This window comes from Ictalurus furcatus, chromosome 21, assembly GCF_023375685.1.
Source record: "Ictalurus furcatus strain D&B chromosome 21, Billie_1.0, whole genome shotgun sequence".
Classification (NCBI taxonomy): domain Eukaryota; kingdom Metazoa; phylum Chordata; class Actinopteri; order Siluriformes; family Ictaluridae; genus Ictalurus; species Ictalurus furcatus.
Genome location: NC_071275.1, coordinates 1834277 through 1848124, shown reverse-complemented (window position 1 = coordinate 1848124; position 13848 = coordinate 1834277). Strand labels below are relative to the sequence as shown.

Genomic DNA, 13848 nt, shown 5'->3' with positions numbered 1-13848 from the left:
ATTATGAATCTCATTCTACAGATGCAAAGTCCTCGTTACAGCTCGCCAGCTCCAATCCACACACTATTACATTGAGTGAGTGCTCATGCTCTTGAGGGAGTCAGAGCTCCTTCCTCCCTCATCTCTCTCTACCTCTGCCTATGTCAATCTTTCAATCTCTTTCCTGAAGATCATTCGGAGAGATGTGTTCTTTGCCCACAGGTGTGAGAAAGATTAAACGGTACTTCACTGGAACTGAAATCAGGGTCTTCATAGTTCAAGTTGCAAGCGCTTTGCAAATTAGAGAAGAGAATGATAAGGAATCACCGCCCTGTTAGTCTGACTCTGAAGCTCAGACTGCGAGCCATGAGGCGTGTAACACCTGGATATGAGATTTAAGTAGACAATACCATCACCGTTTTCAAAGTTGTTACAAAGCATTTTTCAGCTCTAATTTAAGGATGGTCATGAAACTTTACACATTGTCGTTTACACTGTTATGGTTAATAGTTGCAGAGTACAAATGGTTCCAGTGCCACGATGTCATTTTACAAAGCAGTTCTCAGCAGGAACAAATGGAAAAACAAGCACCCAAAGACAGGTGGTGCAGTACAGGACTGCTCCGTATAGATGTTAAGAGGGCCTACATTTTAACACCTATATTCTGTATATTAGATGTTCACAATCATGACACAAACACAACAACTGCAATTTGATGAGTAGTATGTTCTCTGTATCTGTGTCAAGGGGTAACTAAAAAGAGGGGCTGGTTAGAATAAATATATGAACAAGAGTTGCATTTTGGTAACATCTAAACAACTCCGTTCATTCTATTTAAAAGACACAGACTGTAACGATGTATAGATTTTACACCAATGCTTTACTGGTGTTTTTTATTTATTTTTGTCAAGCATGATCAATTCAGATTTGGATTCTAGGGACTATGAGTTCAGTCTATAGTCTTGTTTGTTGTAGACGGAATTCAGTTGTATTTAGTTAGAACTTTGGAAATGTAGCCTATTTATATTAAAGTGCGGTGACCATACTGACCAACCACAAAAATGGGCTGCTTCATTCTGGACTGTACTCCTCACCCAGTCACCAGCCTTCTAATTCTTGTATTTCTCCTTTCTGGGACATCAACTCAAGCAATCTGGGGTAAGCCCTTCTCCATCCAACCAACAAATTATCATCCCAGTGACAATTCCTTCCAATTCCAACTCTCCTAGACTCCTAGGTGCAGCGGGGAACATCCTGTCTGTGGACCTGATCAAGCAACTCCGCCTGTTCGGGTACACGTTTGTCTACCATTCGTACTTGTTCGATAAACTGCTCGTAATTGTAACCGACCATCTCTTTCTCGGTGTGGCAAGAAGAAAACATAAAGGATTTTTTTTTTAAAGCTTTTGCCTTAAGTATAGAAAACACTAAAACAAAGTGTGTTGCAAAGGCTGTTTGAACCGAAAGTGAGTTCACAAATACACTTCACTGGCAATTTTTTTTATTACACACCTAACTGAATGAGAACTAAATGTCGTACAGCCATCAATATAGCGATGTACCAGTGGTACACCAGTTTCTTCAACCTCTTCTGATTTTTATAATACATTTTAAAATAAAGTGATAAAACGTATTAAAAAAAATGTAAAAAAAAATATCTACTATGTGTTGCCTTTGTCACTCATCTCCATAAATAATTCTCATCGTATTCTCATTTCATGGAAAGATACACAAAACCTTTTCGCACACTTGGCGATCTTCTAGCGACTCCATTTCCCAGAATGAACTGCAAACTACAAACATGGCCGACGACGAGCACAACTCAGACATGTTCACCTTCCCCAGAAGACTAATCACACACACCTGTTCCCAATCACACTCACAATCACACCACACTTTAAAAGAGACACTTGATTCATTAGATTTTGGTGAAGTAAACACTCAGTTGCTCTAGTCTCTGTCGGTACCAAGCTGGTCCATTGTGTTGTTTATAGTGGTTTTGATTCTGCTTTGCCCTTGACTGGGATTATCTGCCTTCCCTGCTCTAGTCTGTTTGCCTGATTGTTTAACCACTACCTGTCTTGGTTGTTGATTTTGCCTGGCCCTTTGGATTATATTCTTTTAGAATAAAAGTTCTTAACTGCACTTGCATCCATCCTTAACCTCATTACATAACACTTGGCAGGTGGGTGTGCAAATAAGTTATGAAGAACATGGGACAGGAAATACAAATGAAGTTTTTCTTCTTATTAAAACTTATTTTAAAGACTTATTTCGCCTTGTTAATTTGTGATGAAAACATCTGACATAACCTGTGCAATATGTGTTTGTGATTTTTTTCCCCCCTACTGTTCATTAGAGAAATTGCGCCAAAAGTCATAAATTTTTAATATGACCTTTACCTTGACATGTGCGTCCATTGGGTGACATAGAATAGCCATGAGGGGGGCAGGCACACTGGTAACTGCCTTGAACATTCACACACTGGAAGGTGCACATGTTCCCAATGCTTTGAGAGCACTCGTCAATATCTACAAACCAAAACAAACAAACCCAAAAGATATTTTGTCAGGATTGTGGCGATAAGAGCTGAAGGTAATAGCACGGTGAGCACATACCAGGAAGGAGATAAAAAAATAAAATAAAAAAAGTGTGTGTGTATTGGACATTAAAACATATGCCACCTTCCATTAGGAACAATGTCATCTGTCATAAAAGACAAGATGAAATTGATCCCATCACATGAATATTGACCTGGTGTGTCTCCATTCTTAGCTTTAATCAATATGTAACAAATTACTAACTGTGTCCTCTGCTTCTTTTCATGTGTATAGAATGTTCTCTTAAATAAAGGGAGTGCCAGAGTTGTTAACTATATAATATGTCACCTATATTGATTTATTAAAATACATTCTCTCTCAAAAGCCATTAATCTTTATGGCAGCAGCGATTGCAAGTGTGTGTGTGAAATCATTTAAACAAATGTGATTCACCTTCACAGGTGTGGCCGTCCTCCTTCAAATAGTATCCCACGCGACAATAGCACTGGTAGGAGCCGTAGATGTTGGCACACTCCTGACTGCAGGGATTGTTTTCACATTCGTTAACATCTGCAAATTAGAGGCAAAATATAGACAAAGAAAACATTAATTATGGACTTATATTGACAGATATTAACTTGGGCTATACTAAAATAAATATAAGTAGCAATGTAAGGAACACAAAGAAATGCTGTAGGGAAAAGACGCCTTCAAAAATAATGAAATTAGACGTTTCTATATTTTTAAAAAATACTATAAAGAGCAATAAACAGTAACACATGAAACAAAGTAAATATTTGGTATGACGACCCTTTGATTAAAAAATAATAGTCTCAGGTACTACTAATGTGTGCAGTTTCAGAAGGAAATGAGCTGTGAGTGTTATTGAACATCTCAGAGAACCAGCCACAGTTCTGGAGACTTTGACTGTTGTATTCGCGTCTTATTTTTGCAGCAAAACCCAAAGACCTTTATTGTGTTTTTTGACTGAAAAGTGTCTCTTCCATAATATGATGCTTTCTTTAATGACGTACAAACATTTTTGTGTGTCGGCTATGGGCCGTCGTTGGGAGCTTTTGCCTAAAAAAAAACAAGAAAATGGATTTACTATACATAAACAGATGTGCTCTGATCACCTGGTATCATATAAGAATGCACTCAATGTTGCCGAATCATCCTACTATGCTAATATTATAAGTTCTGGACAAAGTAATACACTGACTTTTTCTCCACTGTCAACAAACTTCTTAAGCCTCCAGAAAATACTTCTTCTCATTTCAACACCACCAGTGAATGTTCTTCTTTTCTGAAATTCTGAGCTCTAAAATCACTAACGTTCATCAGCAACTGGATTCTTCTATTTCTATGACGAGCTATTCCCTCTCGTGGAATACACTGGAACTGCCGCCCTCCAGCACTCTCTCGGCCCTCTAACCTTCATCGGTCGAGGATATCGTGGAACGATTGAAAACATTTTGTTCAGGTCAAGAATGTCTGGTCAGAATCGGTCTTGGTTAGTCAGGGTGTCTGATCGGTGCTGGGACCACTCCTCTTTATCATCAACTCTTGGACATATTCTCCGTCATCATGGAGTGTATTTTCACTGATATGCCATTGACACTCAGATTTATATCTCCACTAAACCAAACACCCCCCCACCCCTTCTTCCCCCATCACAGGGCATCAGAACTTAAAATGGATAATAATTTCTTAAAACTCAATGGCAATAAAAGTGAGCTTCTTCTTCACACTCTCCAAATCTCCTCCTTTCACTATTACCATTGACGACAGCACGGTTGACATTTCCTCCCAAACAAAGAGCCTTGGTGTCATATTTGACAGCTTACTCTCTTTTGGTCCTCGTATCAATAATATCTCACGTACTGCCTTCATATACCTTCACAATATTGCTAGACTCCGCCCGTCGCTCTCGTATCACAGCACTCAAGTAGTTATTCGTGCTCTGGTAACATCCCGTATTGATTTCCGTAATGCCATCCTTTTTGGCGTATCTGATGAACTTCTCCACCGGCTCCAAATTCTTCCCAACTCAACTGCAAGAACTATTACTCTCACAAAGTACACTGACCATATCACACCCTCCATTATTCAGCTCCACTGGCTTCCTTTCCAACAATGAGTTCACTATAAAATTCTACTGCTCACATTCAAAGCCATTCATAATCTGACTCCCTCCTACCTCCCAGAACTTCTTCATCCTTATACCCCCGCCCAATCTCTACGATCCTCCACAGCTTCTCTACTCACTGTTCCAGCTTTTAAACTCAGCACTATGGGTGTCAGAGCTTTCAGTTGCTCTGCACCCAAGCTCTGGAACTCACTCCCACTGCATATTCTATGATCTATTTCACAGTTCAAATCCCAGATTAAAACACATCTGTTCAAATGAGCTTATTCATTATAATGAACTCCTCTATATTATTGCTTCATCTATTTTTATATTGTGTATCTATTTTAACTTTGCTGTTCTTATTGCATGTTGTCTTTCTGTAAGGTGTCCTTGAGTGTTATGAAAAGTGCCAACAAATCAAATTTATTATTATTATTATTATTATTATTATTACATAATATTAATTTTGTGCTGGAAAACTAGTGTTTGGAAATCTAAAATGTTTTTGTACCGACTCAAAAATGTAGAAGTCATAAAATAAAAATCTGTAACATAGTTTGTACTTAAACAAAATTGGGTGCCTAAGATTTTTGCACAGTACTGTATTAACCTACTCATAGAGCTACATATTAACAATCAAACCTCCACATTCAGACTTCAGATATTCTGATTTTCCACTGACGATACAGTAAATATAGCGTAATGGACAATATGTGTAGCATTCCAGAATGCAAAATTTCTAAGAGAGACACCACACATAAACAACAGACAGTCACTTTAGCTAGCTATAGGTGGTGCTAGTTTAATGATGATGAGTCTTTATTGGTCACATATACAGTAGAGCAACAGTGAAATTGTTTTCTTCGCATACCCCAGCATGTCAGGAAGTTGGGGTCAGAGTGCAGGGTCAGCCGTGATACAGCGCCCCCTGGAGCAGAGAGGGTTAAGGGCCTTGCTCAAGGGCCCAACAGTGGCAGCTTGGCAGTGCTGGGGCTTTAACCCCCGACCTTCCGATCAGTAACCCAAAGCCTTAACCGCTAAGCCACCACTGCCCCCCTACTAGTTTACACCGGCCCAATCATAATATTTGTCTTTTATTCCATCACACAGCAGTGTTGTAAAATCCCTCCTTTTGTCAGTTGTGTGTTTATAAATACCAAGAACATTCAATGTTTGCACTGCTTATTTATTTCTATTTTCATCTGGGTATGCTATTAATTTGGAACTGCTCCATATGGTGACATCCTGAACGACACGGCCACCAGGTAAGTCCTTGAAAGCAGCATCTCTCCTTAATGCCACTGCCTGTGTAATGTGACTAGGGATGCTATCATGCTTGATTAAGGTCCTTAAATAACTCTAGAAACAAGCCAAGAATAGACAAAACCATGTCTCGCTACTCACTCAGTCTCTATCATGCCTTCACTCCTTGCCTCTGTCCTCCTTGTTCATGCTCTATCACTCTTCTCTCTGTCACTTTCTCTCTTTATTTCTCTTCACCTGACGCACAGACTCTCCCCATCATGCCCAGTTATGCGTATTTCTCTCTCTGCTGCCCTCTTCCTCTCTCGATATCTCACTTTCTTTTCGGACTTGTGAGTAATTTTTATGACCAAACCCAGCCTAGAACAACAACACCTACTATCAAAATGTCACTAAATCACTATAACCTTGCACCTATAAAAATACCTCATGGGAAACTGAATGTGATCATGTGTGCAGTTTTGTGAGAGAGAAAAAAAATGCAACTACCTTCACAGTTCTTGCCGTCAAAGGCAAGGGAGAAGCCCGTGGTGCAGGAGCACTTGTAAGAGCCCACAGTGTTCTCACATGTCTGAGAACAAAGACGCCCTGGGTAACGCCAACACTCGTTCACATCTGCCAGTAGAAGGAACAGAGATGTTCTATTGTGTTGTGTTTGCTGCATTTTCTGTCACTTTGCAGTTGATTTCAATGCTGTGAAGAGAATGGCCAAGCCAATGAAGCAAAATTTGCGGTTCGATAGGAGTAATACACTGTATTGTGATTACATACTGAATTGTGTTTACATACCCACAATTATTTGAGCTTTTCAGGATTGTTTGAGGTAATCATGATTAATTGCTCCATAATCATTTGTTTCCATATACAGATATATAGTCGACAAACACAGTGCTCATTGTTTATTCTAAATTAGTGTCTTGATAGAATCAAATCACAACACCATCATTATTTCATCACTACTTTCAGTCAGAGGAGCTATACTATGAACGATTTGTGATATTCAGGAATAGGTTTTATATATTTAAGCTATTATTTGTGCTATATCATCCTTTTTGGTTAAGGTGTTGGTCTACTGCTCAGAAGGTCGTGAGGGCAAACCCCAGCACCACCAAGCTGCCACCCTTGAGCAAGGCCCTTCACTCTCAATTGCTCAGTTGTATGAATGAGATAAAAGTAAGTCGCTCTGGATAAGGGTGTCTGCAAAATGCCGTAAACGTAAAGTAGAAAGGTCCACTGCATTTCGATTGTTAAGTCAAAAGAATGAACTAATTACTTCAAATTATTTGACAATTATCTAAAATTTCTCAATCTTAACTCACAGACAGCAAAGATCTAAATTAGATTTACATTTAATTGTTTGGCAGATACTCTGTTCCAGAGTTTCAAACAGAATGTTCAAGCAATGAAAACCCAACCATTATCCTGAAAATCAGAGACTGTACAAGTGCGATTGTAATTGGCGACTCAAAAGAACCAATAAAATAGAACAAAAATCAACACTATATGACCAAAGGTTTGTGGATACCTGAGCATCACACCCATATGTGCTTACTGAACAACCCCTTCCATATTTAGTCCCATCCACTCATCTGGGATAGCTTTCCACTAGATTTTGGAATGTGGCTGTGGGGATTTACTCATTCAGTCACAAGAGCATTAGTGTGGTCAGGCACTGATGTCCGGTGAGGAGGCTTGGAGCACAGTCAGCATTCCCATTCATCCCGAAGATGTCCAGTGGGGTTGAAGTCTGGGCTTTGTGCAGGCCATTCTAGATCTTCCACTCCAACCTTGGCAAACCATGTCTTCTGGACCTCGCTTTGGGCACAGGGGTAAAATTGGGTAACAAAGTGCAGGTGTGTGTTAAACATACCAATGCACAGCCGGCGAATGGCATCATACTGGTAGCCTGTCAGGCAGTCACATCGGTAGCTGCCAGGGAGGTTGTGGCAGATCTGACCCTCAGAACAGCGATGTGTTCCTGTTACACACTCATCCACATCTGCACACAGAGCAGGATGCAGTCAAACACATCAGACCTGCTACACCTCACACACTGTTTAACATCGCTGTAATATTGCCAGAAACACACAGAAGCACACAAGCTAACAGCATGGTGAGTATAAGTGATCAACAAGCCAGTGCATATGAAAACTAAGATTAAGATTAGGATTAGTAATGGAGTGAGCGGTTGTAGCTTTTCCTATGACTAAATTAATGATAACGCCTTGATATGGTTTCCTAAAGAAAATACTGTTCTTGCAAAGTAGCATACTCTTAAAACCTTTGCATGATGAAAGTGATGAAAGAAAACTATAAATAAGGTACATGAATTGAGTATAAGCAGGCAGACCAACGCTGCTGGAAAGCTCATTACCTCATTTTCAGCATGCAGCTGAATTTTACACACAGAAATGTTTCACTAATGTATTTTAATGATAAGGTTTAAATTAAATAACTGGCTTCCCTTTACTGTCATTAGTTAATGCTATAAGTAATAAAGTGATTGACTGCATTAACTGTTTGCAATATATAATGGACAAAATAAGTCAAATAATGAACGTTTGCATTAACCCTTCCAAGTTATTCCTTCCAAGAATAAAAAATGAGCCAACAACAAACTAATGTCATAATGCATGCGTGTGCAGTGGTTAATTCAGGAAAAAAAAAAGGTCGGGCTGAATGGCTGGTTCTGATATTTAGGCAAAGGGATTCAAGAGTGATTTGTAGTTTTCCTCATGTGTACGGTCAGTATACTCTGTACTCTATACAGAATTCTCTGACTGAAGGAGGAAAGGTCTAGATGAACAAATGGGCAGCAGGGTGGCAGTGTTGCTGTAGTAGTAGTGCCAACTGCTGTGATCTGTGGCGTTGCCGGTCGCTACTTTGACCTGTTGTTGTGATTGCTACTGCTCTGACCTGAATTTGTTTGCTTCTTGGAATTGAAAAACATCTAAGGTATTTATGTGATTTATTCTCAGCAGTCTGCCCCCCAATTTGTGCAAGTATACGCACCAAACTAATATCTGTTTTATACTGTGTTGTTTGTTTGTTTGTTTGTTTAAAATTGAAAATTGCTCAATAAAAATGTTATTTGACATTAAACCCTGTCAGTCATGTGTTATCTGTATAATAACACGTTAAATGGCTAAAATGGCAGTAGACAGTTGTTTAGACAGCCCAAACCTGGTGAAGTTTGGACAAAATTTGGAGGAGGAGTAGCAAAAATGGCACTTAGATAGAAGCATTTTTGGCATGTTATTGTAACTTTTGACCAGTAAGTGGCACTGTCATGAAATCTGTTGCACAGCCTCAGGGTATGGTCCTGAAGTTGCCTACCAATATTTGTGTCAGTGTGCAAGGTCATTGCTGATATACAGCCTCATATCCTGTTTGGTGCCTTTGCCATCAAATTACATATATAAAATTGGTTTCACTCTGCCTATGTTTTACATTTTTTCCTACATTCTTTTGATTGTCCATGAAATAAATAAAAAAAATATTAAATGCCACGAGTGCACCTTCTGCCAATATTCACACATTTAAATTGCCATATAATACAAAGCAATGTGATAACATGAAATTATGAATAACCTTACACGGCCATATCCATTGCCTCGACTCAGAACAGCTGTCATTTGCTGCTATTGTCAAGCAACTGTTTGACGCTGTACACAACAGCGCTTCACCTTCACGCATTCGCTGAGAGTAGGCTAATGGTCGAGAGGCAGAATTTGGCCAATAGTTTCTGCAAGCCTTTTAGAATCGACCAAGTGGTGTGCCAGAAGGTGGGAATTACAGAGAGGGGTTAAAGCAAAGCAAACATGTGCACACATGATGCACTATTAGACCATAAGCACATCATAATGAAACTAAAGCCGAATCCCAGACTTTTTCTCATATGTAGACGCTTTTTTAAGGTCCGAAAAGGATGGAAATGTCTGGGGAAAAGAGGACGTATGGTCACGCTAATAAAAGCATTTCAGAGAACATTTGTGTTAATTTCTACCAAATTGACTTAGCGCAAAATGCATTTGAACACGCACCAGGAGGTTGCTCATGTGAGCAACAATTAGCAAAATTTCCTTTTGTGTTTTGTTTACACGTGTGCCAAATTTGGTGGTGATTGGACAAAAGTTGTAGGAGGAGTAGTGAAAAAACTTTCTGACAAAATCCATCCATCCATCCCTCTTCTATACCGCTTATCCTTTGCAGGGTCACAGGGAACCTGGAGTCTATCCCAGGGAGCATGGGGCACAAGGCGGGGTACACCCTGGACAGGGTGCCAATCCATCACAGGGCACAATCACATACACACTCACACACCCGTTCATACACTACGGACACTTTAGACACGCCAGTCAGCCTACCATGCATGTCTTTGGACTGGGGGAGGAAACCGGAGTACCCGGAGGAAACCCCCGCAGCACGGGGAGAACATGCAAACTCCACACACACCCCGACCCTGGAGGTGTGAGACGAACGTGCTAACCACTAAGCCACCATGCGCCCTTTGACAAAATCCAAGATAATCTAAATTAGATATACATATTGTGTGTTGAACTCATTGTGACCCAGGGAATCGAGGGATGCCTGGCTTTTAAAGTTTGGCTACACTGTATAAACATGCTATAAACTATGAATGTACTTCTAAATTAACCAAAAAAAATTGGCGCTGGAGCGTTGGCAGGTAATTGAGTTCCATTACCTGAGGTATGAGAAATTATTTTATTAATTAAAACCATCTGTGTGTTTGTGTGTGTGTATGTGTGTGTGTGTGTGTGTGTGTGTGTGTGCGCTCACCGACGCAGCGTGAACCATCGGGGCTGGAGTGGTATCCTTGGCTGCATAAAATAATCTTGCGCTGGCAGGTGTATGAGCCCACAGTGTTTATGCAGTTAAAGCCTGCTGTACATGGCTCTCTCACAACTCTGCACTCATCGATGTCTGAGGGACAGACAGTGTTCAGTTATAACAAAATACAAAGACAAAAACATAAAACTACATTTACTTTTTCAGGATTTAGCTGACGCCCTTATCAAAAGCAAATTTCAGAAGTGCTTTGTAGTCTCAAAAACATATCCTCATGCTAGTTCATTAGGTCAGGGCTAAATACATGATCAAGCTAAAAACCCTGTTAGGGCATGTTAGTACAACATGAAAAAAAAAACCCCACACAAGTCAAAGCTGAAGAGATGTTTTCCTTAAATAGATTAACGCAGTGCTAACTCAAGTGCTTGGTGAAGCCATGGATGACTGCAGAGGTGCGTGCGCTGCTGAAAGCCAGAGATACTGCCTTCAGGACTGACAACAAGGCAGCCTACAGCTACGGCCCAAATGTCACACACTTTCAGACAGGCAAAGCACAAGTTTGCACAAAGAATCCACGGTCACTTCCAAAACATGGACACGTGGCAAATTATCCACACCATAGCCAAATGCAAAGCTCCATCACATATCCGTCTGTGATGGTGATGCCTTGCTGACAGAACGATTTCTATGCACGGTTTGAAGAACAACATGCCGGCAAAGAAGAATTCCACCAATCAAGTACTCTGTCTGCAGTGGTCCTCAGGAGAACTCTGTCCAGAGTTAACCCACAACATACCTGGCCGAGTGATCATTATAGTGAACATTATATCTTGCAGGTATCCTAACAGACATCTTCAACATCTCAGTGAGTAAAACAGTTCACTTCAAGAGTACCATCAACCCTGTGCCAAAGAAATCATCTGTGACCTGCCTCAATAACTACTGGTCTGTTACACTCACACCTATCATCATTAAGTATTTTGAGCAGCTAGTCATAAAACACATAAAGAGCAGTTTTCCCACCACATCTGGACCCATCTGAGTACACCTACCATCCTAACTGCTCTGCTGTCATCTACCTGTCTCTGACCCACTTGGACGAAAAGGATACGCACGTGAGGATGCTGTTCAGAAACCTCAGTTCATCAGCATTCAACACAATCCTTCCGCAACAACTCGTAGGAAAGCTGAGCCTGCTGAGTCTGACCACCCACTGAGAAGATCACCAGGGTCTCTCTACACACCACAGATGCATCTTTCAACAAGCGCTGCATCCACAAACCCACCGGCATTGTGGATGACCCCTCCCTCCGCTCTCATGGAATTTTCCCCCTCCTGCCATCTGGCAGAAGGTACTGGAGCATCTGTACAACATTGTTCTGTTGGCATGCACTGTCTTGTCTATTTGTATTTCGGAATGACCTCTTGATGACTTATATCTTATGTAGAGAACAGAGAAAATAAAGATAAGCAACTCCTTGAGTTCTGTCAGTCATGACCAGGAGGGGGCGTACTGACTGTCCTGTCCTGGACATCTTTCACACTCCCTCGCTCGCTCGCTCGCTCGCTCACTCACACACATTTACTGTCTCGCCATCTCTCTCACCGATGCAGTTGCCGTGAGGGTCCTGAGAGAAGCCGGTGAGGCAGTGCTGCTGCTTCGGGCTGCAGCGGAATGATCCGTGTGTGTTCTGGCACTGGAATCCCGAGCCACAGTCATGGCTCCGCACAGTGCACTCATCAATATCTGAGGAAGCAGAGCAGAGCAGGTGTTAGTGCAGCCTGGAGGCCTACAGGTTCGCAAACCTCACTGCCAGGTATCATCATTAAACTCAACTGATTTGTCTAGACAGTGACATTAATGAGCTAGGACCGCACGATTGATGAATCATCTGATGGAGATCTGTGAACTTCAATGATGCACTTGAATAATGAACATAAGACCGAACAAAAGATCCTTGAACATTCATCACCACTGAACAGTAGGTGGCACTGTGGTTCAATGTTGGTGCACAGAACCTCTGAATCACACCCAACCCAATAGTCCTCTTTCCAGCTCTCCTTCTGCTTATTTGGATTTTCGGAGGAAAAAAAAAACACTTACGAGGCTAACATGAGTACAGCATTAGCTCACTCAATTAGTTCACTGTCATGTTCTCCCCTTTGCCAATTATTATCTTAATTCTCTCTGTATACACTTATTGTGCCATCCAATACCAAGTACAGACATAAAGGAAATCAATTTAGATAACTTTTCTCCCAGCAAGAGTGTGTGTGTGTATCATTACCAGATGGATATGGACGGTGTGGCATACATCCTAGATAATGTACAAGGTTGGGCCCACTGCAATTATCCTTATTAAATATAGCACTATAAGATGTTATGGGCTTGGAATCGCAGCTTTAAAGCTTGTTAGATGATGAACGAGGCACATGATGTATGTGAGATGGGGGTCAGACGAGTCAGTTCATTGAGTGTGTTCATTTACATCACCTGTCCCAATTTGATAGCTGCATCTCAGGAATGGAAGCTGGCATGCTGCCTTGCTGACTTAAGTGGACCACTCCTATGAAGTGTTTTCATAAATCCTCTGAACGCTTTACGGCAGCTGATGCTAAATTTCGATTTGCATTTATTCGTTTGGCAGATACTTTTACCCAAAGGGATTTATAATTGAGACAGGGTACAATCCAAGCATACAGCCAAGCAGCTGAGGGTTAAAGGAACACAACAATGCTTTTCATCTTAACCCTTATTTATATATGTCATTTTGTTTGTCCGTACTAGAACAGATCAATAAAAAGAACAACTTTTTACTTAAACACACAAATCTAAGAGCAGTTGTTGGGACGGTCACGAACAACAAGGTCTGGCTAAAATATTGAAGAATCCTCTTGTATTTCTAAATTACGATCGACATCTTTGTTCCTTAGAGATGGGATGACATCATTGAAATGATTCATTCTTTCAGAGATAGGACTAGGTTTTAGAGGGAAGGATTTGGGGTTATGTTTTACCAACATAGATAGAACATATGAAATTATAGTCAGTGGTAATAGCACATACACTACAGATTTGGTGGATAAAGATTAGGTGGAAAAGATGCGTCTCTTGTGCAATACAGA

The 13848-nt window shown here is 40.7% G+C and overlaps 1 protein-coding gene across 3 annotated transcripts in view; it reads right to left on the bottom strand.

Moving 5' to 3' along the window:
- fbln2 (fibulin 2) overlaps positions 1–13848 on the bottom strand; it is a 76636-nt gene that overhangs the window by 11840 nt on the left and 50948 nt on the right. For 2 of the 3 annotated variants that reach the window (XM_053653633.1, XM_053653634.1), the window contains 6 exons: positions 12329–12469; positions 10714–10857; positions 7784–7912; positions 6403–6528; positions 2973–3089; positions 2382–2510 (listed from right to left, as the gene is read on the bottom strand). In XM_053653633.1, coding sequence (XP_053509608.1) covers positions 2382–2510; positions 2973–3089; positions 6403–6528; positions 7784–7912; positions 10714–10857; positions 12329–12469 — 786 coding nt within the window. Of the gene's footprint in view, positions 1–2381; positions 2511–2972; positions 3090–6402; positions 6607–7783; positions 7913–10713; positions 10858–12328; positions 12470–13848 lie in introns of those variants that run through there. The other variant, XM_053653635.1, reaches the window with a different exon arrangement.